This window comes from Rosa chinensis, chromosome 5, assembly GCF_002994745.2.
Source record: "Rosa chinensis cultivar Old Blush chromosome 5, RchiOBHm-V2, whole genome shotgun sequence".
Taxonomy (NCBI): Eukaryota; Viridiplantae; Streptophyta; class Magnoliopsida; order Rosales; family Rosaceae; genus Rosa; species Rosa chinensis.
This window is the reverse complement of record NC_037092.1, coordinates 3,522,533-3,549,554: the sequence shown is the minus strand read 5'-3', so window position 1 is coordinate 3,549,554 and position 27,022 is coordinate 3,522,533. Positions and strand designations below refer to the sequence as shown.

At 36.3% G+C, this 27,022-nt stretch overlaps 1 protein-coding gene and 1 long non-coding RNA gene across 45 annotated transcripts; both read left to right on the top strand.

Moving 5' to 3' along the window:
• The first annotated feature begins 935 nt into the window (after positions 1 to 935).
• On the top strand, positions 936 to 9,159 carry LOC112201961. 44 transcript variants are annotated; one of them, XR_005799404.1, is made up of 19 exons: positions 936 to 1,128; positions 1,425 to 1,638; positions 1,780 to 1,849; positions 2,077 to 2,204; positions 2,303 to 2,347; positions 2,497 to 2,610; positions 2,705 to 2,770; positions 3,502 to 3,648; positions 3,969 to 4,023; positions 4,346 to 4,463; positions 4,648 to 5,335; positions 5,582 to 5,622; positions 6,048 to 6,122; positions 6,325 to 6,359; positions 6,805 to 6,949; positions 7,506 to 7,567; positions 7,880 to 7,940; positions 8,432 to 8,495; positions 8,887 to 9,159. It is a non-coding gene; the product is annotated as an uncharacterized LOC112201961 (long non-coding RNA). The 44 variants fall into 44 exon arrangements; XR_005799390.1 differs by lacking the exon at positions 5,582 to 5,622; XR_005799413.1 differs by lacking the exons at positions 5,582 to 5,622; positions 6,325 to 6,359 and adding an exon at positions 6,232 to 6,261.
• Positions 9,160 to 14,803: 5,644 nt separating this feature from the next.
• LOC112202927 (G-type lectin S-receptor-like serine/threonine-protein kinase At1g61430) lies at positions 14,804 to 25,965 on the top strand. The gene is made up of 4 exons (XM_040519659.1): positions 14,804 to 15,157; positions 25,234 to 25,418; positions 25,544 to 25,631; positions 25,723 to 25,965. Exons 1-4 carry the CDS (start codon positions 14,804 to 14,806, stop codon positions 25,963 to 25,965), a joined length of 870 nt encoding a protein of 289 aa, XP_040375593.1.
• Positions 25,966 to 27,022: the final 1,057 nt, after the last annotated feature.

Genomic DNA, 27,022 nt, shown 5'->3' with positions numbered 1-27,022 from the left:
TTTTGTTTGTTTTTCAGCAATAAATCACTTTCAAGGTATTGTTTTAAGTATTAGTTGTTGGGTCGGGTGCACTGCAATTTTAGCATAGATAATCTTCTCTTCGGCGGTATCGTGGGCGTTCCTGTTCTGGAGTTGGGTCAGCAGTGGTGGCGAGAATGTCTGGAGGTGGCATACTGGCACAGACAATCATCCTTGGCCTTCTAGTGGGTTGTTCCTGTCTGATCTCGGTTCGAAGGTTATGGCGATTTGGAGCATTTGTGGATTGACGATGTTGACATTAGGGTCCAACATTTAGTGTCAGGTCTAACGGTCCAGCATTTCACCATGGTCGGGTTCGAAGTCACAACGAGTGTCGACTTGGTCAATCAAAGGCAGGTCAAGAGGACTCTGAGTGGCGAGTTAGTGTAGACAAAGTTGTGTGTCATGGATTCACTGCTCCTGCGCATTTTGTCTCTGTTGTTTAATTGTTGTGCAAGTATTCAGTCTTTAGTTGAGTTGGGGCCTTTTTTGGTTCTGTCAGTTAGTCATTTTGGAGTTCGAGTGTGAAGTCCAGTGGCCATCTCTATGTATGAGATGTTGCCAAAACTCATTGTATCCAGTTCATTAGTAATGAAGTTTCTTCTTGATAAAAAAAAAAAACTTATAATTAGTCATTACTCATTAATAGAATGAAATTAATGACCAACATTACCTATTGGTCACTAAAATAGTTATCGCTAATTTTTTTCAAACTCCTGCCTAAGTATTTCATTGCAATGACCAAATTATACTATATATTAAAGGTGAGTTAACTGTTCACAACTGTTCATGTAACAGTGGAGTGACGGTTCTGCCCTTGATTTTCACCCACAATCTCAGACTGCCATAATGGTTGCGAAAAGTCCATTTTACCCGTCCTTTACTGAAAAGAAAAATGGAACTAATCTCAACCGGAAGCTGAAGTAATTACACAGTCCGAACAGCATAAACTTTCGTGATGTTTCCAGATACTAGAATGGGACAAACAGTAGTAGGAATTTAGGATTACCGTTTTGCCATGAAGTCTCTATCACTATCTAGAGTTCCTGTTAACGGACAACAGGCTTCCAGTCAAAATCAAGATCAGCAATTCTAATCCCCTTAACAGAGGTAAACTTTTAAACCTTTTTTCCTTTTGGGAATTTGATTAAAGTTTGTTCCTTTTCTTTGTCTGATTAAAACTTGGTTTGTCATCGAGGGTGGTGTTTTATTGATGTCTATGGTTTTGTGGTTTTGAATTGGTTTTTTGTTGTGGTTGGGTTTCAATTGATTTGAGTTTTCATGTTTTAGGGGTATTGATTTGGGTTTCCATGTTTTTCTTGAGGTTTTAATTTTCGGTGATTACTGAGGTTTGGGTGTTTTCTTTGTCTTTGAGTGGTAATGACTGTTTTGTTTTTATTCTGTAGGTTTTGTACAAAGGAGTATCTGGATTGTTGTTTTGCCGCTGTTCCTGGTTTTGTTAGTTGCTGGATGGTTTATTTGGCCGTTGTTGTATTTGGATTATAGAATTTGTTTCGGTTTATGGTGGTTTATATAATTGTAATAGATGGTTTGTTTGGTTTTATTCAGTGGATATTGGGAACAGTGTGCGATCAAATTTTGGTAGTGCTTTGAATTCAGGTATGTAAAGAGTTACGCTCAGTGTTATTGAATCAGTTTATTTACAGAATTCCAACTATTGATCTTTATGTTGATAAATGTTAGTTTTATCATCTTTCTAAAAACTATTGATCTGAAATTTGTTTTTTCTGTGATTTGCAGTCTATAAAAGGTCAAGCACTGAGATACAAAAGAGAAGACAACAAATCAGTTTGGGTTCGTTCTGGAAAAGGTACATGGCAATGTTTTGATTTATAAGATTGATTAGTTTAACAAGTTGAGTGGCTTTAAAAATTCGAGTCGGTTAAAGGATTGCAAGCCTGAAAATGTAATGTTGGATAGGAACCTTTCGTTTAAGGAAATGTTGGGGACAGATGATTGTAGAGGTAAAAATCAGTTGAAACATAAGCCAATGTCGGCTTTTGCTCTGTCTCAACCGGATTTTATGTTTTTGCCTAGACCGGTTAAGGAGCTTAATGATGCAGCAGTCAAAGGAGCTTAATGATGCAGTAGTCAAAGTTCAGAAGGTTTACAAGAGTTATCGAACTCGAAGAAACCTTGCAGATTGTGCAGTGGTGGCTGAGGAGGTATGGTAATTATATTGATACTTGCTTAGTATGCTTCAATTTAAGTTTGTTTTGATACAAAATGGTTTGATTAATTTGGTTATTTTCAAATGGTTTAGGCGGAGATACTCATTAGATTCTCCGGCTGGTACTAAAGATTTATGGTAATTATCTAAGCACTTGATTATTATCTTTCACCATTGAAATTGTACTTGAATTTGGTTTTTTATTTTATTTATTATTATTATTATTATTATTATTATTTTATAAATGGAAATGGTTTGATTGATTTGGCTATTTTCAAATGCTTCAGATGGAAAACTTTAGATTCTGCAGCTCTCAAGCAGAGTTCTGTGTCATTCTTCGATGTTGAGAAGCCGGAAACCGCCGTTTTGTGGTGTGCAAGGGCTAGGACTAGGCTGCGAAGGTTTGTTCTTTTTTTTTTATACATGCTTCTTTCTCATATTTCCATAGCTTATTGGACATTCATTTCAGTAATAACACTTGCTTTGTTATTTCAGACTGGAAAAGGTTTGTCTAAGAATGAGAAAGCACGAAAATTAGCTCTTCCACATTGGCTTGAAGCTGTAAGTTTACACTTCATCTATGACCTTTAATAAGACTAGATATTTCTTTTGAAAACTTATATTCCTTGAAATGTAAAATATGCATGATCTAATATTAAGCTGTTTACTTCTTGATGTCCTCTACAGATTGATCCACCCCATCGGTTTAGGGTTTAGGTACTTAATGCATTGGCTCAGTAGAACTGTCCTCGAGCATAACCCATCGGTTTAGGGTTTAGGTACTTGATGCATTGGCTCTGTAGAACTGTCCTCGAGCAAAACCCATCGGTTTAGGGTTTAGGTACTGTTCACATTTCGTAGAATTGGCCTTAATTTTTTAGCAATTGTAAGCAATCCTAGACGATGTCTGAATAGATCATTGTGTAAAGTTCACTCATATGATACAAAAATGCATTGGTCGTAGGTGATTCTAGGTGTATTGCAATGGCCCTTTTTTCAAATGAAAGAGAAACAGTCCACAAACAAGTAGCTGCTGAAACATCCCATGCAGAATGCATACTTGGTCATATTCCCGAATTTTGGATTCTTATGATATGTTTGACAGATTTGCTTATATTTACCATGTGATTATTCATTATTGGTTTCTTATGAATTACTTTGATTTTTATTTTCTTCTATTGGTTTAGGCTGATCTTTATTTCAGCAAGAGTTTATATGTACCTAAATGAATCACTCTTTTCAGATGCTAGGCATGAATTTCAAATATTTAAATCATGGTGGTTCTGTGGCAGGTTGAAACTGAATTTGAACAACAGTGGGAAGATGATAAGGCGGAAGAATGGAAAAATGCGATTCACAATGGTGAACATGTTTGGGATTAGCAGACTATTATTCATGTTCACTATTTTAGCAATGTAGAAGATAAAAAGCTAAAAGAGGTAATGGTGATATTAGAAACTTAAAGATGAGTGAGTTAATAACTACTTTTAAAAGCTCAAAATCAGTAACAGATCTGAAAGTGATGAGATAATTGATTCCCTTGAACCAGAGATGGCTCATTCTTCACCAATATATTGGTCTAAATTTGCTGAAGGGATTCAAAAGTCTACAGTTTGTTACCAAATGTTTTAATTTTTACAGGTTATTCTTTTTTATGCAAATGTTCCAAACTGATAGCATCCACTTATCATAACCTAAAAACTTGCAGCGGTTTTCTTTTCTATTTGATCTTCAGCTTAGAAAAAAAATTTGTTTACAGGGAACTACAATCAATAAACTTTTAGCAGAAAATGCAACTTCAGAATTCTACAAAGGTATGCATTTATTCATATCTTAACTCCTTATCTGATGTTTATACTGCTTCACTGCTTTAAACTCACAGCAGTATTATTTTTTCTTTCATATTCACCTTACAAAAATGATTTGTTGAAAATTTAAAATTTCTTCCATGTGCTCACTTTCAATAATTTGACGTGCATTTATGCTTTCTATTTTGTATTTTGTGAATATGAGTTAATAGCAACAACATGTTATAATTGAAATGATGCTCTGTTTTAACGTGATATGTCCTCATGTGTGCTTAACTGTTCTGACCATAATGACATTAAGAGATTGACGATAGTATCTTGATGTTAGGGTCGAGTGAGAAACAGCTAGAGCTAGGTTTATTAACATTCAAGCTGCTTATGAATTGCTTTTAGATGAAGAGAACAGAAGCCAATGTGATAGGAAGAACTGAGTGAACCCATTCAAAGTAAGCTTTGTGGTTCAAGTTTTGGTTGCTCTGTATTTTCTTGCTTCTTATATTAAGATAGCATTTAATTTGAGTACATGTAGGAAAATCTTCAGAGTCTATTGTGATTCATATACCAACTGAGAGCTTGACTTCTGTCTTAGCAGTTTTTCTAACCTCTTCTTGATGTGCATTGTTATATCAGGCATTTGAAGCATGGATAGTGTGCCTAATGAAAAAATGAAAAGCTTTTCATCAGCAAGGTGATATGGCAATAACAGCTTAGACTGAGGAACAGCAGCATGAGATGAATATCCATGCGGATTGTGTATCATTATGCAACATCCATCAAACACTTCTCATTATTGTATTCTGTTTATTCCTTCATTAAATTATGTATACCAAGTTTGATTTGAAATTATTCTTTCTGGTGAGATTCGTGTAACGTGCTAATCATACAGCTAAAGTGTTCAAAAGTTCTACCAACCTCAAAGGCTACATATACCTGTTGAATTCGTTAACTGCATGATTAAACTATGTTACACGAAGTTCTCCATCAGAATCAGTTAGTTCAAACCAAACAAAATTTGTAAATTTCAACAAAGACAAGTGGTATTTCTACTATGTATTGTTACGAAATCAATCATAATCTCCACCGTGTAACAATAAGTCCCGCAGCAGAGCGCGGACACTTTCTCTAGTACATAATTATCAGTGACCAGCTTTGGCTTGGCCACTACAAGTTTGCAAGTTAGATATACGTTGTCGTTTTGGAGTTAGTGACCAACCTTATTTTTCTGTAGTGAACTGTCAAGCGGTGGTCTCCAAAAGTTATAGGCGTGCTTCCAATTCCCAAATTGTGAATGAAAGCTGGATATTGTGAATTGTGAATTGTAAGTATCTCTTTCATGAGGCTTGTTGAACTGATTCCACTCCATGGTTGAGCTATTTGACTTTGGTTTTTTATTTTTTTTGGCAATCAAATTCACTTTGGGTTTTGAATAGAGAGGTTTCATGGAGCAATTTGGTACTTGAGAGTTAATTTTAGGGTTATGGGTGTTTGAGTTTTGATTTGATTTTCAAGATTTCTAATTTTGAATGATCAGGTAAGAGTTCTGTTAATTTTTGGATATGTCCAGGGACTTCATCCCAATGTTTGTGTTTTCAGAGTTGTCAGAAGGTAACCATATATGCTTGCTTGGTTCTATGATAGTTGGTTAGATGTGCTCACTTTTTTAGTATGACTATGTTCTTTTATCATTGTTAGTTAGATTACTTTGCATTGGCACAACCCTACTGAGGTTTATTGTAATGTTAAATATAAGCTTCTTCATTTCTGAACTGGACATTGCATTGTTTGGGCTCTATCACAGCTTGTTAGCATTCGATTTTTATTTTTTATTTTTATTTTTATGTAACTAAAGCAGAAGTGACGTACTTTTAGTATGCCTAACTTGAGCAATTGGGTTACATTCATCTGTCATGTTTTTGTTAATTTGATAAAATGTTGGCCTATATGTTTGTACTGAAGTTTAAGAACTCCGAATGATTTAAACTTGGATATTTGTGTTTTAGAAAACTGACCCTTTGTTTCCTTGTCCGTAGACTTTAAATATATATATACAACCAGAGGCTGCAAAGAAAAATCTCACATTTATTCCTCTAGCACAAGCCTGTGTGGTAAGCTACTCATATTACTTTTCTTCACATTGATTTCATTGTTTCAAGGCATTGCTAACTTTATATGGTTGGTCACATCTATCTGTATATATCTGTATTGAAAGGTCAGAACATTGATGTAACCCAAAAAAAAAGAAAGGTAAGAACATTGTTACTCATAGAACAAAACATGGCTTATATTTTCACTTACTATTTGTTTCAGGACAATTGCAATGGGTACGGGGATAATTTGAAAAGGTGAAATTTACCACTGTTAAGGCTAGGAATCCCATGAGCTGAGCTGATAAGGATTATTTTCTAAAGTTTCTCAGCTTGATTGAGTATAATTATCCCAAACCTGTGTTCAATATTCGTTTTGATTTTTTTATTAGTTATTAGAAAGGGTCGGGGTTCCCTATAAATAAATGGCTTTCTTCTGAGTAAAACCTTTTATGGCTTTGTTCTTATACTCTGTTCCTCAGTTTTCTTGTTCTAAATATATTCCTTGTTTAGGTATTTCATCATATTAATTTTTTGATGCGGTATCCTTGAATTTAATATTTTTCCATCTGGGTTCTTTTGCAATTGTTAAATTTCTGTTATTGAAGCCTATTATATGCTTGACTGAAAATAGAAAAGAGTTACAAAGTTCTATGTGGGAAACTACTGTCTTGAAATATTCTTATATGATCATTGGACGCAGATTCTGGATTTGCAAATGTAGAATGTGGAATTCCTTCAGGGTTGAACTATGATTGGAAGAATTGAAGACTGTGGCACTTTTGGGACATGTCCAGTAGCTTTTTTCTTTCTTTGCTTCACGGTTTCAGGTTTAATGAAAATTTGTGGTATGTGATTTTGTCAATTTTTTGTTCTTGTACTTTGGAGTTTGATATAGTTGTGAATGAATAATGAGATTCTTGAGCATATCAACTATTGAAAAGAATAAAGAATGTAGAGTAATGACAGTCATTATGTGATTCAAACATGATTAGAAAACAAATGAATCATAGTTACCGAAGAGGGACGTTGGAAGCATATGGTTGTGGAAGTGCTTTTTCTCAGTCTTATTTTGGTCAGCTTGGTGCCAAAAGAGCCTTTAGTTTTTACAAATTGTGGTCAGCTTTTACTAACTAATTATTGCTGTAAATGAGATCACACTGTCAATTCATTGATCCAAAATACTTCTTATCTCTTCCACAGCTAATAAACAAGGCTTTAATTCTTTTTTTTTTTTGGTTGTCTATTCTACTACATCTGCAACTTTTTCTTGTTCTAGCTTTTGTCAGATTACTTCTAACTTTGTCTTCAATTTTATTTTGGAAGGGTCAGTAGCATTATAACGATGTTTGCAGGTTCATTTGGATACCCTTTAAACTGGTTGTTTGGCTATTTTAATTTCAGGTTTTGTTGATCGCCAGACTTCAACCCAGAAATTGCTCTAGTATTACAAAAAAGGTGACCAGGTATACTGTACAGCTCCACATATAGTATATTACATCTTCCTCTTTTTATTTTGCGTAGCACAACATATTGATCAAAACAACCTGGATTATTTTCCTTTTTTTTTTAACACCCCAACCTGGATTAATCAAACCAAATCTGGATTAAGGATGTTACTAACACCCCAACCTGGATTAATCGAAACGAATCTGGATTAAGGATGTTACAAATGGCATTTTTGTTTGATAATCTTGGTTATTTATGGAGGGTAGATTGTGAAATGGATTTGAAATTTTCATCCTTGCAAAGAAGATGCATGACCTATATGTACACAGGCTCAACTGGGAGGCGAGTGCACACATACATATAGTGGGAATTTAGACCCCTTTTTGACATGTAAGTGGTACTGTCTAGTCTTAGTTCCTCCTGCAAGTATCATTCTCAATTATTTTCATGGATTTCTATCAAGAACAATGAACCTTTTTAAGCAGCCCTCTAGCATCATAGTTGAGATAAGGTACTTTTAAATAGTCTGATGAGGATAAGTTAGTTATTTTTGTATGTAAACTTGTTGAAACATGCAGGAGACATAAGTAAATAGGTAGCAATGAGAGAGAGAGAGAGAGAGAGAGAGAGAGAGAGAGAGAGAGAGAGAGAGAGAGAGATCTGGGAATATCTTATTGATGGTATACCTAAACAGAATTGTGAGATCTTGCTTTTCTTTTAAAGTATTGGGTATTGTTGTGTTATCAATGGACTTATCTTTTTCTTTTTTTCCCCTGACTTGGGTGAAGTGTGAGATTTATCCAGAAGGTAGTCTAGCTTGCTAGAAAACTAATAGTCACTTGTAGTTTTGTCATGAAATTGTATTCATCTTAAAATTTCAGGTATCAAGATCTCTTAAGAACCTTAACAAAATTCAATCGAGGACCTGAACAGATGTCAATGGAGGTGACTTGTCCTTACCACTATTTTCAACGAATATCTTCTTTCTTATCATTGATAGCAATACTTTAGAAGTTGGGCATACCTTGTCTCATTCTCTTGCATCTAATCTGGATGACTTCTGTGTATTTCTCAAGTCATGATTGTATAGTGAAATTACAACTACTTCACTTCTCAAATAAATAAATAAATTGAAGAAAGAACTTACATTATCTGCTGTTTTTCATTTTTCCAAAATAATGACTGATTGTGGATGTTGATATTGCTGATATGTCAGTTGCTTCAGTTGTACAATACTACAATGTGTGCTTCAATAATTTCTCTTTGATCAAACTTAGCCCAATGCCTTCTCATTTAAGATAAATCATGTTGGTTAATATGTGTTCGTATAATGCAGAATGGTGAAGGTCATCATTTCAGAGGAAGATATATCAAAGCACATCAATTACAACTTTATGTTGCATAAGCTTGTCCATCTTTCTCTTGGATTTTGTTGTCATGGAAGTACTGAAATTGTTTTAGGCTTTTAAATTAGTTTTCAAGAGATATGTACTCGTGAACATGATCAATAAGTTATTGATCATGTGGATTGTCCTCAGCAATACAATGTATTTAGTTTAATACAATTCTATTATATAGAAGTTTGATTGGTATTGGAGTTCCATGTTCAGCTAGTTATTATTTGATAGCTATTGTAATAGACCAAAATAAAAAGCTTATGAGATAAACATTTTTTTTTTCTTTCTAATAACCAAAACTTTACCGGCCTTAAAGTTTGGTCACTAATATAAGCATGTGACTCAGGCTTTAATGACCAGATCATGTGTTTTAGTGACCAGATTTGTTACCTTCAGTGAGGAACTTTGTGGTCGCTAATTCTTTAATGCTTTGTGACCAAATAATCTTGGTGACCAACAACCATATTAGTGACAAAGCATTAAAGAATTAGCGACCACAAAGTTCCTCACTGAAGGTAACAAATCTGGTCACTAAAACACATGATCTGGTCATTAAAGCCTGAGTCACATACTTATATTAGTGACCAAACTTTAAGGCCAGTAAAGTTTTGGTTATTAGAAAGAAAAAAAAAATGTTTATCTCATAAGCTTTTTATTTTGGTCTATTACAATAGCTATCAAATAATAACTAGCTGAACATGGAACTCCAAAACAATACTTTGGTCACTAAAGAGAATTAGTGATGAGCCTATAGTGATCACTCAGTGACCAACAATATTTGGTCATAATCATATATAGTGATCAAATTGGCTATTTTCAGTGACCACTATGGTGGTCATTAATGCCAGGTTTTGTTGTTGTTTTTACCGACATACTATTGGGATGCCAGTGGTTATTGGAACCAAAAACAATCGTCTTTTACTTTTCACCATTTTTTTTCAATTCGTCTTCAGCTTCCTCTTAGAGATATTCGGAAAATTTATGTATCCCATTCATCTCATACTGAGGTTTAAATAGGATTACAGATTGTACACAAAAGGAAAACATTTAACACCTATACTAATTAGTCCTATGATTGCAATTCAATCACCTATCATTACACATCAATCAATCTATAATCAATCAAATATTAATCCTAATTGGAACAGCTCAGCAATACTCCCTCTCAAGTTGGGGAATAGATGTCTCGAATACCCAACTTATCCAGTGAGATGTGGAATACCCAACTTATCCAATGGGATGTGGAATACTTTACTAGAGATAGCTTTCGTCAGAATGTCAGCCAATTGATCTTGAGTTCTTACATGTGGCATGTCAATGATTTCTGACTCTAACGTCTCCTTGATGAAATGCTTATCCACTTCAACATGTTTGGTTTTGTCATGTTGAACTGGATTGTGTGCTATATCAATGGCTGTTTTATTGTCACAATATAAGTCCATGGCATATTTGGGTTTGAAGCCCAAATCCTTCGTTAAATTTTAGAGCCATAACATCTCACACACACCATGGGCCATCCCACGGTATTTAGCCTCGATCTGCACTTGATTTAGCTATCACTTTATGCTTCTTACTTCTCTATGTTATGAGATTACCTCCCACAAAAGTGAAGTATCCTAAGGTTGATCTTTTATCAGTGATACATCCATCCCAATCTACATCAGTGTATCTAGCCACCTCCAAATGATTATTTTTAGAAACATGATCCTTTTGCCTGGAGCTGACTTCAAATTACTGAGAATATTATATACCGCATTCATGTGGTCTTCACTTGGAATATGCATGAATTGGCTCACCACACTCACAACAAATGCAATGTCAGGACGAGTGTGAGAGAGGTAGACGGGTATGCGAACTAGTCTTTGATATCTCTCTCGGTTAGTAGGCACTTGATCAGGATATTCTGCTAACTTGTAATTTTGCTCCATAGGTGTATTTGCAGGTTTGCAAGCTAGCATGCCTGTTTTAGTGAGTAGATCTAAGACATATTTCCTTTAAGATAGGAAAATGCCTTCATCTCATCTGGCCACCTCAATGCTAAGGAAGTACTTGAGTCCATTAAGATCTTTCATCTCAAATTCATCAGATAGGTAAGCTTCCAATTTCTTCACTTTTACTTGATCATTTCCTGTCGCGATCATATCATCCGCATAGATAATCAAGACAGTGATCTTATCCTTTTTGCGCTTCAAGAAAAAAGTGTGATTTGAGTTACTCTGCTTATAGCCAAATGCCTTCATGGATTGTCTGAACCTTCCAAACCATGCTTTGGGAGATCGCTTGAGTCTATATAGAGATTTCTTCAATCTACACACCATTCCTTCCTACGAAGTTGCAATGAACCCTGGAGGTAGATGCATGTATACTTCTTCCTTTAGATCTGCATGCAAGAATGCATTCTTTACATCAAACTGGTTCAGAGGCCAATATAAGTTTGCATCTAGAGAGAGTAATACACGAATCGTACTAATCTTGGCTATTAGTGCAATTGTTTCCTGATAATCAATACCATATGTCTGCATGTAACCTTTACCAACTAACCTTGCTTTGTACCTGTCTAGTGTCCCATTAGCAGTATACTTCAAGGTATAGATCCATCTGCACCCCACTATTTTCTTTCCTTGAGGTTTTGGTACTAACTTCCATGTATTACTTTTCTCCAGAGCTTCCATTTCAACGTTCATTGCCTCAGTCCAGTTGGGATTCGCCAAAGCTTTCTAAACTGTATTTGGAATGACAACAGTAGATAATTAAAACACAAATGATGCATATGACTCAAATAGGCTATAGGTTGACACATGGTTACTTATGGGGTATTTAGCTTTGGCTCTGGGATTTGGTTCATACTGGGTTTTAGGCTTTCTTCTTGTTGTACGATTTGGCAACTGATATCTAGGGCACACACTTGTTTCAGTGTCGGGTCTTATTTTAGGGTTAGTTCTCATTATCATTAGACTCATCATTTTTAACAGTGTTTGACTCAAGTTCAAGATTGAGACTTACCTCATGAGCATGCTCATGAGAAATAGAGGCCCATGAGGTAGGAGTGGGGGGTCTTCAGTTGAATCTGGCAAGATCGACTAAGGTTGATAATCATTTTCTGTTGTTGGTGCTTCTGATTGATCATCATTAGTTGTTTGTGCTTTAAGATATCTTTGAGTTCTTTTTTGTAGAATAATTCTTTATTCTACAACAATTTCTAATACTTCTAATGTTGAAGATGACTGCTCTTCTCCAGATGTGCTCTCCCCTTGAAGAGAAGTCTTCGGGGAAAAGAAAGCTCTTGCTCAAAATGTTACATCCATGGTAACATACAACCTCCAGTTAGAGGGATTGCAGCACCTATATCCTTCCTGGGTAGAACCATATCCCACAAAGACACACCTCTCAGCACAAGCAGCCAACTTTGTTCTCTGATTACGAGTGTGTCTGTAAACCACACAACCGAAGATCTTGGGTGGAAGAGTATGGAGTGGTGGTAGGGTAAAGAACTGGCCAAGTGCTTCAAGTGGTGTTTTCGGACGTATATAGACATCCATATGTGGTGCTTTAAGGGCTTGTGTAGGCAGGCGATTCATGAGATAAACAGTGGTAAGGATGGCATCTCCCCATATATATTCTGGCATGTGGGCTCCTATGAGCATGAAACAAGCAACTTGAAGGATATTTTGGTTCTTTCGTTCTGCCACACCATTTTGTTGGGTTGCTTGTGGACATGTGGTCTGGTGGATAATGCCATGGTTGTTTAGATACTGATGGAGGGCATAGTTCACATATTCACAACCATTATCTGAGCGAAAGACTTTGATGGGAGTTTGGAATTGGGTTTGGATCATTTTATGAAAGATTTGAAACACAGAACAAACTTCGCTCTTATGCTTTAGCAAGAAAACCCAACACATTCTTATATAATCATCCACAAAAAACAGGAAATATTGCATACCAAAAGGAGTAGCTAGACAAGGTCCCCATACATCTGAGTAGATCAAGCCAAATGGCTTAACACTGTGAGAATGGCTGAAAGGTTAGCTAACACGACGACTCTTTCCTTGGATGTATATTTCACATTGAAAATCAGACTCCTTGCAAGTTGTAAACAAGGGAGGAAGTAAACTCCTCAGGTAGCCACATGATGGATGTCCCAATCTCTTGTGCCACAGCTATATATTTTCTCTCTTTTTGCTTGTTGGAGTACTCTTTTGAACATGGTATACTTCACCAGCATGGAGTCACCAGCATCTATCATTTCCATATAGTACAATCCCCCATTCTCAATACCACAATTGATAATTTCTCTTGTGAAGATTTCCTGAAAGACGCAACACTGAGGATAAAAGATTACACAACAATACAATTGTTTAGAATTTGATGCACAGACAACAAGTTATTCGACAAAGAGGGAATTATTAAAACTGTATCCATGTTTATGGATGGTGTTAACGATACCAATCCAGCACTAGTGATAGGGAATAAGCCATCATTGGCATTAGTAACAGCTGACCGGTGAATGGGAGATGGTTTTTGGATGACACTACGATCATGAATCATATGATCAGTTGCCCTAGAGTCAATTATCCACATATCTTCCTAATTAAAGTCTAAAGTTTTTAAAGCATGACCATGTGTACCTGAGTTAGTCTGAAAGGTTGAAGTGAAGGCATGATCATGGTAGAAGTATTGATTTACCTCATTCATCATCGATGATACCTTAGAGAGAGACATCTTGTTGGCAACAAATATATATTCCCTCACAACTTTTGATTGAGCTACCCTTTCGAGTTTTCAACTTAATCAATTTCCTTCTTCTTTTTTTTTTCTTTTTTTTATGAGCTGCCATTTCGAGTTTTCAACTCAACAGACGATATATATATATATATATATATATATATATATATGTATAATGCATGAACCAAATCAAGTTTTTATTGTAAATTGAGTTTTGAATGCTTATAATGGTTGTCAATTTGGTTGAAAATTTGCAGAGATGATCTACTCATATATACCCAAAAAATCAAGTTTGCATCTCGTGATATCATTTTTCTAGCCTCATACTATTTTTTTTTTTTACACTCTACCACTCTCCACTCTTGATGGGGCACGAACACATGATCTTCTAAATGATAAATCATTATCTTATACTTTTCGTTGAAAATAATCCTCCCAAAATTAAATTGCTAATAACAAAACTTAATATACATTGTTGAGTTATTTTTTATAACTAACTTTTCGGGGCACAATTGGACCACTTATCGATGCGATATCAGGTAGGGCCATAGGGATTTTTATCCAATGTTCACATGATCAGATGGTTACTAAAAAACTTGACCTAGCGCTCTGCTAGGGTTTATCGTTGGCTTTCCCCCTTCGACAAATTTTTCAGGATTCCAAGATCTTGATGGTCATGGCTACTGCTCGTCTGGTAGCTAATCGTTTCCTTCTTGCTTTGGCTTTTGTTTTCTTGCTTGGAGCGCCGCCTTAGGGTGGGCTCCCTGTGGTTATTGATTGGGAGGGTAGTGTTGTTGTTTGGATGGCTGATCGGTGGCCGAGCTCTAACGGCGTGGATCTGGTTTGGCCTGAGTTAGATGGGAGCGTCTGGGTTTTGGATCGGGGTCGTCAGACTTCCGACGGTGATAGGGATTGTACAATCGTTTTGGTTGGCCCTGGTGGTTCCCCGCAGCGTCGAGGTGTTGCCGGAGTGGGGTTGGCCTGACCAGTTTAGGGGATCGACCAAAGCGTGGAGGATCTTCAGGTTGTCCTGGGCATATCCGATCGGGTTCATCCCGATCTATAATCTGGTTTCTTCAATGCTTGCGAAGGCACCATAATGGATCTGAAGTTGGTTTGCGGTGATGAGGAATGGGCGCGGATTTGGGGGTCTTTCGATCCTGGAGATGGTACAGTAGCGTCGGCGGCTATGGGGACGGAGGTTTCCAGGGCGACGGTGCTCCTACTTGGGCTCTCTGGGCTGGTGATCGTTCTGGGGATGGGGATGCTCAATGTGGTGGTTTTTTTGGCTATGCTGGTGATGGCCTGAAGGAGGTCAGTAGGGCCGGTGGCGTGTTTGCCGGCGACGACAACGGTGACATGCAACTTAGGAGCGGCCATGTTGTGGAGCAGCTGGTTCTTAGGGTTTCAGAAAATTTGGGCTGTTGGGCTCAAGTGTTGGGCTTAGTCTGGATTGGGATGCTTTGGGACCATATGGGCTCTGAGGTTTTATTTTTTAATTTAATTTTGGGCCTTCCTCTTTTTATACAAAAAGAGGATGGTCCTATTTTAGTTTAATTTTTGTTTTTGGGTCGCAAAAACCAGTGCCTTAGTTGTTTACCATTTATGCTTGGTGGATGGTTTGTCATCCGTTGCTTCGAGGTGTCTGGTTTTTGTTAGAATAATGGTGCGTGGACTTCCTAAAAGGTGGGTGTACTCAGGATTTTTTGGGATTTTATTCTTCTAGAATAGGGTGTCATGAGATTCTAAGGAACAATTGCTTTCTGTCAACCCCATAGGGGTGTTTCATTTTTGTACTGCTCGCTGAATCTAATGAAATGGCTGACCTATTTCGTTCACAAAAAAAAAAAAAAGGGATTTTAATCCATATTCGGAATTCTTTACTTATTTATTTGTTTGTTTGTTTTTTTCTTGCTATATGAGAGTAACACTTAGGTAAATATGAGATTTTAATTGTGAATGTCAATTGTTATAAGGAAAATATTGAGAAACAGTACCTTATGTTTCGCTCACTCATAATTTTGGTACTGTTAGGTCCATAATTACCTACTAATTATTCCCCTAATCTTGCACTTTTGCTTAACCTTTGTGTTTATTTATATATATTTATTATGTTTTCCTTGTCATGCTAGGAAATGATGGAGAAGCTTGGAAATGCACTAAAAAGTCAACTTTAGCACATTTTCCTACTCCGGGTAGGAGAAACCGAGCTAGGCAAAGAAGGAGAAGTGGCAGACTGACCAAATGAACTTCAAATGAGTTGAAACTTTCCAGATCTATTCTAGACATCCTAAGGATCATTTCTTATGAAGAGTTCAAGAGCTAGTTCGGAGTGGAAAGCCTTCAAAAGATCGGCACAATTTTCCAACTAAAAGACAAAAACTGCAAAACCGGACCTGTACGGATTCCGGCAGCATTTCCGGCCAAACCACGGCGAACTAAGCTCTGAAATTTTACCTGGATGATCTAGACTCATGGACGAACATTTTGTATGAAGAAGTCAAAGGCCAATTCCTAACTCTCGGTGGAGATTCAATTGAAGGAAGAAAAGAGACGAAAGTGCGCAAACGGACAAAAAAATGGGTCAACGGTGGTCAACGCCGGATTCCGGACATTTCCGGCCGAGTTGTCCGACCAAGAACAGTTGTGGAGGACAAGGAAGAGCTGACTAGGGCTAGAAACTTTGGGTGGGAAGACTTTAGGTTTAGGTTATTTTGAAATTCAAAATTTGCAAGATGACAAATGATCTCATTCTTACACCTTACACCTTTGTCTCATATTTATTACCTTGTTCCCTCACACAATTACGCTTCTACCCTTACTTTTTCTTCTCCACCAAAATATCTATGGGCTTTCTAGGTCATTTCTATGTAGAGTCAAAAATTAGATCCACATTTTGTGCTTACACATTTGTCAATCACATCTCACCATTGATTCCTTTTGATCTCCACCCTTGATTTGAATTGCCTTGGCCTTTAAATAGCCCATTCTCTCTCCCCAAAACCGTTCACCCTTTTACTCTCTCACTTTGCAACATCAAAATCTCTCTTTTCTCTAGTTCTAGCATAGTTTCTCTCTAGTTTTTCATAGGTAGTTCATAGTTCTTTGATTTTGTGTAAGAGAGAGGTGTGTAGCCACTTGGGTTTCACCAAAACCGAAGTTTCTACACACTTTGATCAATCACTTCTCTTGATTCTCACACATTCAAGCCTTGTTCTTACCTTGTTCTTGAGATTTTGTGGAATTGTATAGTGATTTGGGTTCTAGAAACCGAAATCCCTATACTTTGAAGCATTTCTCTTCTCATATAGCATCTAGGAGACAAGGGAGCCATCTTGTGCTTTTGGTTTGGCTCCAAAAAGAGTCAAACCCGTGGGTATATCACTTGTTCTCCACTCTTTGCTCTCTTTTATTTGTTATTTATGATGTTCATGGCTTGTAGTTGTGTAAATATGAGTTGTGAGTAGTTTAATTTGGGGCTAGGGCACAGCCTTAGCCAAACTTGTGCACAAAACAATGTAATCTTTATGCTATTTGATGTTTATGCATGTTTTGAATCTTTTGGCTACTATACTTTAATGTGTCCTAAGTGTGTTCATAGATTTATCACCTAGAAGCATGCTTTAGGAAGTTAATGAATCGGAAACATGAACTTGATAAACTCTTGATTCCGTGAGCATATGTAGCTAAATAGGTGGTGACTTAGCTTATTCCTACGGGAAGAACTAAGTTGCTTGAATTTCTTACCTTGAAATTAAAGCATGATGTTGTGAGTTTAGGTTCCGGAAGAATTTAGGCTCATGGCACCATAGGCCATTTATAATCCGGAAGATTTGAATGGTATAAAGGTTGTGTAATTTAGCTTTGCTTTGGAAGAGATTGTTAAATTGCATGACTAGTTGGTTTCTTGGTAGCTTCATCAAAGCACTAAGGGGGAATTTATCAAAACATGTTGTTACATTAAATTTGGGTTACATTGTGTGCATGAGTAAGGCTAGGTGTGATGCCTAAGCCTCTATTTCTCTCTTATATCAAAATCTCTATTTTTATTTGCATACTTTATTTTTGTGTACTTTTAATTTATTCGCATAAAAATTAAAATCAATCAAGCCGTTCACTACCATAATTGTTAATACCATCCTCATGATCTTTAGCTTCCAAAGGGCTAAGGTTGTGACTTTGTAAAAAGGTAGATTGCATAATTTTTCTAGGCTTTCTTGCGGTAATCTAGCTAGGGTGGAGTTTCCCTCAATCCCTTGGGTACGATACTCTACACTTTCCCTAACTAAAACTTGACCTTCTACACTTGGAAGTAAGGAACATCATACACAAATTTGCACACACTTTCATACTCAATGATGTCGCCAACAAGTTTTTGGCGCCGTTGCCGGGGATTGAGGTAAAACTCAATCCCTATTAGGTTGCCGTGGGACTAGAGAACCAATTTTTTATTTTTTTTTAGTTTATATTTCTTTTATTTAATTGGTAGTTTTTGTGTGGTAGTTTAATCTTTGAAATTGCTACAAGTACTTTGGGTAAGTAAATTGGTAAATTGTGGTAGACAAAAAAAAAAAAAAGAAAAATTTGAGCATGTCTTGTCTATTTACTATTTGCTTTTTACTTGTGCAACTTCACCTTTTAGTTACTTACTTAAAGTTTGTTATTTAAATAAATTGGTGCTTTGACTTATTTCTTTAAGTTAGAATTTAATTAGAGCTTGTAGTTTTTAAGTAAATAGGATTTGGATTCCATCTTTGTAACGTCGAGTTTATTCACTCTTCACAAGTAGGCTCATCCGATTGGATACGATGTCTAGGTAAGATTTGAATGAGAGAAGTGTATACAAGTGAGCTTTGACTCCACCAAAATCTCTTCCTACTCTTACCTGGTCGTATTTCATGAGAAGTTACCGAACTGTTGAGTGTTAGACAACACCCAAATTTGGATTTCATTTCCCCTTTGCTTTTCTAATTACAAATTCTAATTTGAATTCTAATTTTCTAGAAATAGTTAAAGTTTTAATTTGAGTCACATTGGACCTTGGTAATGTCCTTAAACTTAAACCCATATTGGCGGACTCCAAAATGAAGAAAAAATAAACCAAGATGAAGAAATTTGGGAGTTTGGGAGTAGCCGCGAGCATGGGTTGATGTGTTCAAGTCTTAAGTGTGAGGTTCTTTTGGTTCTTGATGCATGGAGCTTAATGGATGGCAAGTTCCTAACTTGGCCTTGTGAGGTTATCACCGATTTTGCACTATGGAGCTAAAACGGGGATCTTCAAAGAGTTTGCACTTTCTAATCTCTCACTTTTATCTTTCCTAAGCATGATTAGTTGTGTTTGTGTGTTTTTATGTCAATAAATTTGTGGCTTCAAGAGGTTTGGATAGATATTTCACCCTTGGTCAATGGATAAGACACAAAAGATTTAGCTTTTATTGAAAGGATTATCCAAAGTTCAAGTGTGAGGTGGCTACCCTTTTCTCTCTTGCCTTGTGTTAGTTTAATTGTTTGGAATGCTAGTCTCGGCCATATGAGCATGTCCCCAAAACATTGATAGGATCTTAATAGCTTCATTATACATTAAGGACTATATAATGTTTTAAGTGTGAGGTGCTTGTTAAGCCAATGTTTAGTTTGTTAATAAATTTTGTTGACTAGCATTTGGAAGTTTTTATTTGGTCCTACTCTTTGCACATGATTCACAATTGTTCATAACGGCACATTGAGGACAATGTGTGATTTAAGTGTGAGGTGGTAAGGCTAAGTAATTACATTCCTTATCCTTTTCTTTATTTGTTACCCTTATTGAAAAATCCATAAAAATTGAAATTTTTTGAAAAATACAAAAGATTTTGGCTTGCTTGCGTGGTTCCTAAACCGAAATAACCCCCGAGGATGAGGCTAAACTTATGTCTAATTGGATTGATTGATTTTGAGCATGTTTAGTGATTGAAGATTAATGCTTATTTAATAGATGGATTTGGCGTTTTGTGCTCACATGCATTCAAACTCATATTGCCTATGTCATTTTAGATGCATTCATGTGGGAAAGATGAGGACTAAATTTGTTGGAACTATCTATGCCTAATTATGTGAGATTTTGAGCCTAAGAGAGTGCGTACAAGTTTCAAATGCACTAAATCTTTCGTTGTGTGATCAATTCATTGTGCATGTAATCTAGAACTTGCTCCAAATCTTTCAAGACTTTATATCAAAAGCATGAGTTGTTATTGGGAAAGACCAAGGCATTAGGAATCCACCACGGCCAAATAGCTTTTGTCCTTAAAATGAAAATCCATTAGTAAGCCAATTTGAGCCTATATAATATGTGTTAGCCATTTCATTTCTCCACCACCACAAATGTCTACCTTTTAAAATCTTAAACACTTTTCCTACCCTTTCTAAGTCAAGTGGTAAGCAATGTGAGTCCTATTGTTAGTTTGGTGCTTGTAAATGGGTTTGAGAAGTGTGCAAAAGAATAAGTGTGAGGTGGATAGAGTATTGTGTGCGTGAGCTACAGGTTGTAGCCAAGAAAAGAAAAGGGTGACCCTAGAAGCATGTTCAAAAAAAAAATTTTAAAAAATAATTATTCAAAGTCAATATGCACTAGGGTCACCAAAGAAAAGAAAATAGAAAATGAAAGAAAAAATAGAAAAAAAGTGTTATGCAAAATAGTGTGAGTGAAAAGAAAAAAAAACATAAAAAGAGTTTGGGTGGTACAAAGGGGGAATAATAGTTTTTTTTTGTAGTTTTTGGGTTTGTGGAAAGAAAAGGAGGTTTTACAAAGCACTTAGAGCCAAAAGAAAAAGGGACTCAACAAGAGAATTGCTTACTAGGAGGCTTAGAATTTGTACTTACCTTTCCCTTCATTTCTTTAACCCCTCACCTAAGCCCCATTACAACCTAAATAAAAGACCTTGTGATCTAAGAGAACTCATGCAATGATCATGTGGAGAAAAGATGGAAGAGCAAGCATATGGAAACCATGTCAATCGAATTGTTTTTGAGTGCAAACACTAACCATAAAACACTTGAGTGAAAATGAGTGATATCCATGTGAGTTTGATGGTTAGACAAATGCGGTTCATATTAATCCCACATGAATCATTTACGGTGGCACACATGGCATATGCATATACTTTGTTGAGCATGACTTTCCAAATCCAATTATTAGCTTTGCATTTCGAAAATTTAGTTCTAAGCTTGCTTAATTGAAAGTCAAATCACTAAGTCATGGTTCTCTGAGGGAAAATGGTTAAACTCATTAAGGATGCAAGTGAGCCTTATAGTTTGTTCATGCTAGTTTAATTTATGTTTTTGCTTGAGGACAAGCAAAGTGTAAGTGTGAGGTATTTTGTTAGGTCCATAATTACCTACTAATTATTCCCCTAATCTTGCACTTTTGCTTAACCTTTGTGTTTATTTATATATATTTATTATGTTTTCCTTGTCATGCTAGGAAATGATGGAGAAGCTTGGAAATGCACTAAAAAGTCAACTTTAGCACATTTTCCTACTCCGGGTAGGAGAAACCGAGCTAGGCAAAGAAGGAGAAGTGGCAGACTGACCAAATGAACTTCAAATGAGTTGAAACTTTCCAGATCTATTCTAGACATCCTAAGGATCATTTCTTATGAAGAGTTCAAGAGCTAGTTCGGAGTGGAAAGCCTTCAAAAGATCGGCACAATTTTCCAACTAAAAGACAAAAACTGCAAAACCGGACCTGTACGGATTCCGGCAGCATTTCCGGCCAAACCACGGCGAGCTAAGCTCTGAAATTTTACCTGGATGATCTAGACTCATGGACGAACATTTTGTATGAAGAAGTCAAAGGCCAATTCCTAACTCTCGGTGGAGATTCAATTGAAGGAAGAAAAGAGACGAAAGTGCGCAAACGGACAAAAAAATGGGTCAACGGTGGTCAACGCCGGATTCCGGACATTTCCGGCCGAGTTGTCCGACCAAGAACAGTTGTGGAGGACAAGGAAGAGCTGACTAGGGCTAGAAACTTTGGGTGGGAAGACTTTAGGTTTAGGTTATTTTGAAATTCAAAATTTGCAAGATGACAAATGATCTCATTCTTACACCTTACACCTTTGTCTCATATTTATTACCTTGTTCCCTCACACAATTACGCTTCTACCCTTACTTTTTCTTCTCCACCAAAATATCTATGGGCTTTCTAGGTCATTTCTATGTAGAGTCAAAAATTAGATCCACATTTTGTGCTTACACATTTGTCAATCACATCTCACCATTGATTCCTTTTGATCTCCACCCTTGATTTGAATTGCCTTGGCCTTTAAATAGCCCATTCTCTCTCCCCAAAACCGTTCACCCTTTTACTCTCTCACTTTGCAACATCAAAATCTCTCTTTTCTCTAGTTCTAGCATAGTTTCTCTCTAGTTTTTCATAGGTAGTTCATAGTTCTTTGATTTTGTGTAAGAGAGAGGTGTGTAGCCACTTGGGTTTCACCAAAACCGAAGTTTCTACACACTTTGATCAATCACTTCTCTTGATTCTCACACATTCAAGCCTTGTTCTTACCTTGTTCTTGAGATTTTGTGGAATTGTATAGTGATTTGGGTTCTAGAAACCGAAATCCCTATACTTTGAAGCATTTCTCTTCTCATATAGCATCTAGGAGACAAGGGAGCCATCTTGTGCTTTTGGTTTGGCTCCAAAAAGAGTCAAACCCGTGGGTATATCACTTGTTCTCCACTCTTTGCTCTCTTTTATTTGTTATTTATGATGTTCATGGCTTGTAGTTGTGTAAATATGAGTTGTGAGTAGTTTAATTTGGGGCTAGGGCACAGCCTTAGCCAAACTTGTGCACAAAACAATGTAATCTTTATGCTATTTGATGTTTATGCATGTTTTGAATCTTTTGGCTACTATACTTTAATGTGTCCTAAGTGTGTTCATAGATTTATCACCTAGAAGCATGCTTTAGGAAGTTAATGAATCGGAAACATGAACTTGATAAACTCTTGATTCCGTGAGCATATGTAGCTAAATAGGTGGTGACTTAGCTTATTCCTACGGGAAGAACTAAGTTGCTTGAATTTCTTACCTTGAAATTAAAGCATGATGTTGTGAGTTTAGGTTCCGGAAGAATTTAGGCTCATGGCACCATAGGCCATTTATAATCCGGAAGATTTGAATGGTATAAAGGTTGTGTAATTTAGCTTTGCTTTGGAAGAGATTGTTAAATTGCATGACTAGTTGGTTTCTTGGTAGCTTCATCAAAGCACTAAGGGGGAATTTATCAAAACATGTTGTTACATTAAATTTGGGTTACATTGTGTGCATGAGTAAGGCTAGGTGTGATGCCTAAGCCTCTATTTCTCTCTTATATCAAAATCTCTATTTTTATTTGCATACTTTATTTTTGTGTACTTTTAATTTATTCGCATAAAAATTAAAATCAATCAAGCCGTTCACTACCATAATTGTTAATACCATCCTCATGATCTTTAGCTTCCAAAGGGCTAAGGTTGTGACTTTGTAAAAAGGTAGATTGCATAATTTTTCTAGGCTTTCTTGCGGTAATCTAGCTAGGGTGGAGTTTCCCTCAATCCCTTGGGTACGATACTCTACACTTTCCCTAACTAAAACTTGACCTTCTACACTTGGAAGTAAGGAACATCATACACAAATTTGCACACACTTTCATACTCAATGATGTCGCCAACAGGTACCTTAAGTTTCCTAAATATCACTTTGGTAGACTCAACTTAAGTACCTCCCGTTACTAACAGCGTTAAGACATATGCCAGTTGGCATTTCGGCATGGGTATTTTCCCCCTTTTTCTGCCGTGTGAGAGTAACACACTGGTAAATATGAGATTTTAATTGTGAATGTCAATTATTATAAGGAAAATATTGAGAAACAGTACCTTATGTTTCGCTCACTCATAATTTTGGTACCTTAAGTTTCCTAAATATCACTTTTGTACTTGTGCTTTTCCACCTGACTCAACTTACGTACCTCCTATTACTAACCACGTTAGGACATTTTTTTTTTTTTTTGGAAGGACCATAACTAAATCATTAAACCACAGCAGAGTACACTATTACTGGTTGATATTTACTGGGTCTTATTTACTTTTTCTGAATTCCTTGGTGCTGAATTTACCTATCGGATTATTTCTTTGCATGTAATCTGGGTCTCTCTAAAGGTGAAAATATTATACACTGCTTTGCTTCCTTCACTTAAAGTTCAATTCTTTTCTCAAATGTTTAATTGTTTCCTTGGTTGAAAACATTCACTTAAAGTTTGAATGTTACTGAAAGTGACCAGAGAAGATAGTGAGATGTGCCGTATCAATGGTGTTACAGCTCAAGGTGTCCACAGGCTTACTTGCCCTACACGCTCCGTATTTGATATTTCCTTCTCAATTAGTATGTTGGCAAACTGGAAGTGGCCATAGAAGATAGTGAGAGTTAACTGTATCAATGTAATGTCATTTAGTCACATTGTAGTTTACTGATATATGGTTTTTGGTTGACAATCAGTCAATCACAATTGAGAACCCAGGTGTGGTTAGAAAATTAACAGCCATCAAATGAACATGTATAATGTAGAGTGAACAGTACAGTGCTTCTGAAATTCTTCAAATTGTCATTGTACATTTTGATAAACACACTGTTGGGATGCCAGTGGTTGTTGGAAGTTGGAACCAAGAAAGTTTGTCTTTTTAATTTCTCCATTTTTTCCCTATTTGTCTTCAGCTCCTTGTAAATTGTATTTGTGGTCCAGAAGAAAACTGTCTTCTTGATGCTTGTCGAGGGTTATTGTCGTAAGTCTTGGACCATATATTATTGAGTTGTATGATTCCTAGAAGGAGCTTAAGTCTTCAAATTTGTTTGCTCAACTATTACTCTGTCAATCACTTTAGTACTGAAGAGGCATTTTGTCTCACTTTAATCCCTTCTCTCATTCATTCCAATTCAGATTTCTTAATTTTTCACAATTGGTTGGTTGAAAATATTCTTGATATTGTGGCAAATAATTTTTTTCAATGAAAAAAATTAATGAAGTGACTAAAGTGATTAACATAGTTAAAGTGGAGTGACCGAAGTGATATATTTAAAAAGTGAGTGACCAAAGTGTCGAACAAGTAAAAGTTGAGTGACTATTTGTGATATTCTCTCTTCCTTTTAATAGACATTTGCTTGAGAAGTCCTAACATAGAGTTATGATGAATTCACATGAACCAAATTTACCAAGTCATAAATTATCATAGAGTTTGACTGAGGAAGACATTCAGCCCTTCAAGTTTAATGCTCACCACTGTCAGATATTTTATGTGTTTGTTTAGTTTAGATCTTTATTATGTACTCACTACTTTTTACATAAATGTCTGTATTTGTTAACACTAAAGACTAGAAATCTAGTTATATTTAAGGCTAGAAGTCTGTGATCGTCAATGTTTCTTTGTTATGTGCGTGGGAAATATGAATAGCATCGCTAATCTAACTGGGTCCATTAAATATTTGATTAGATCCGATGAAGAGAGTAATGCTTGATTGGGCTATGCGCTTTTATATTATTCAGGGTGTTGCTAGAGGGCTTCTTTATCTCCATCATGATTCCTATGGGAAGGTGATACATAGAGATTTAAAAGTCAATAACATTCTCTTGGATGAGAAAATGAATCCAAAAATCTCAGATTTTGGATTGGCACACATAGTTGAAGAAACACAGAGTCTAGAAAATACTCAGAAGGTTGTTGGAACACGGTGAGAACAAGTTCTTTAAGCCAGAAACCAAACACAAATCAGGTACTAATGTGTTTGCTGTGCAATGGATATATGTCTCCGGAGTATGCCATGGGTGGAATATTTTCTGAAAAATCTGATGTCAGCTTTGGGGTCCTGGTATTAGAGATTATTAGCGACAAGAAGAATACCAGCTTCTATTTATATGACCAACAGCTTGGCTTCCTTGCCTATGTAAGCTTATACTCTAAATATTAATGTAATTGTTGTCTACATCTTTGCGGTCTTGGCAAGTCCTATCAACAATTGACGGGATCATTTTCAGGCATGGAAGTTATGGAATGAAGGCAGGGCGTTGGATTTAGTAGAAGACGTATTGGGTGATTCATATTTCTCATCAGAAGTAATGACATGCGTGCATGTTGGGCTTCTTTGTGTACAGGACAATGTTGCGGATAGACCAACCATGGCAGATGTAGCTTCAATTCTAAGCAGCGAGAAAGTTGGTCCACATTCGAAGAGGCCTGTATTCACTATCCAAAACTCAGTTAATCATCTTGGACCATAATATGAAAATACAAGTTCTTCCAAAAATGAAGCCAGTATTACAACGATTGAAGGACGTTAAGCTACAGCATATTAGTACATCACAATGCAATGCCTTTTGGTCATTCTCTGAAGGTTCTTTTACATATTGAAGATTTTTTTTTTTTTTTTAAGAAGATGCTCCTTATTGATGCTTTTACAAATTTTATACACAAAATATTAAGTATGAAACTTGTGATACTATTTTTTTGTTGTCATATACTTTTTTTTTGTTGTTGTACACCCCACCCCAACTCTCTTCGCCTTTGATGGAACTCGAACACATGACCTTCCAAATAGGAATTTATTGTCTTACACTTTTCGTTGAAAGAATTCTTCTAAAATTGATTCATAATCTCCACTATTAGAAATGGAAGCATTTGGTTTGGTGTCAAAATGTTCACCAAAATTAAAACTCCCGAAAATGCTCATGCCAGAGACGAAATTGATTGAAGGAAATAATATCTACAACCCTACAAGGGTTAATATGGTAAACCGTAAACTACAAAAAGGGGCGATGCCGCGATAGGGGAGGCTTTATTCCTCTCTTATCCTCGCTCATTCTGGAAAAAAAAAAAAAAAAAAAAAAACTTGGTGAAAAAGAAGAGGAAAAAAAAAAGGGTTAACTACAAAGCACTACCAGACAACATATTTTTTGACAACTAAGTCCACAACCTTTTCCACTATACAATTAAGGACAGACACTATTCTCCTTTTACCTTCTTTGCTTTTTACATAGTATCAGCTTACAGTACACAGTATCAGCCTATTTCCTTTCCAAACTAAACACAGTATCAGCCTAAGGACTAGCCTTCAACATGCCACAATTTCACCTAACGACTTCCTGTCTAAGCGGCTACTACCAGGGCGGAATCACTGCTGCCTTAGTATGATAGGGGTCAGTTTTTATAGAAAGACTGCTACTGCTTACTGACTGCTACTGCTACCAAAACATAGATGCAAAAATAGTAAAATATTTTTGTGACAGAGTACTGGGCACAAACTGAATTTATTTATTCAAACATAAATACAGATACAGA

Excerpts from the sequence above, each read along its gene's own strand:
- LOC112202927 (XM_040519659.1), top strand. The coding sequence starts at position 14,804 with ATGGGCGCGGATTTGGGGGTCTTTCGATCCTGGAGATGGTACAGTAGC. Across the intron at positions 15,158-25,233 it reads GGGACCATATGGGCTCTGAG|GGTGTTGCTAGAGGGCTTCT; the intron begins GTTTTATTTTTT and ends TATATTATTCAG. Across the intron at positions 25,632-25,722 it reads AGCTTGGCTTCCTTGCCTAT|GCATGGAAGTTATGGAATGA; the intron begins GTAAGCTTATAC and ends GATCATTTTCAG.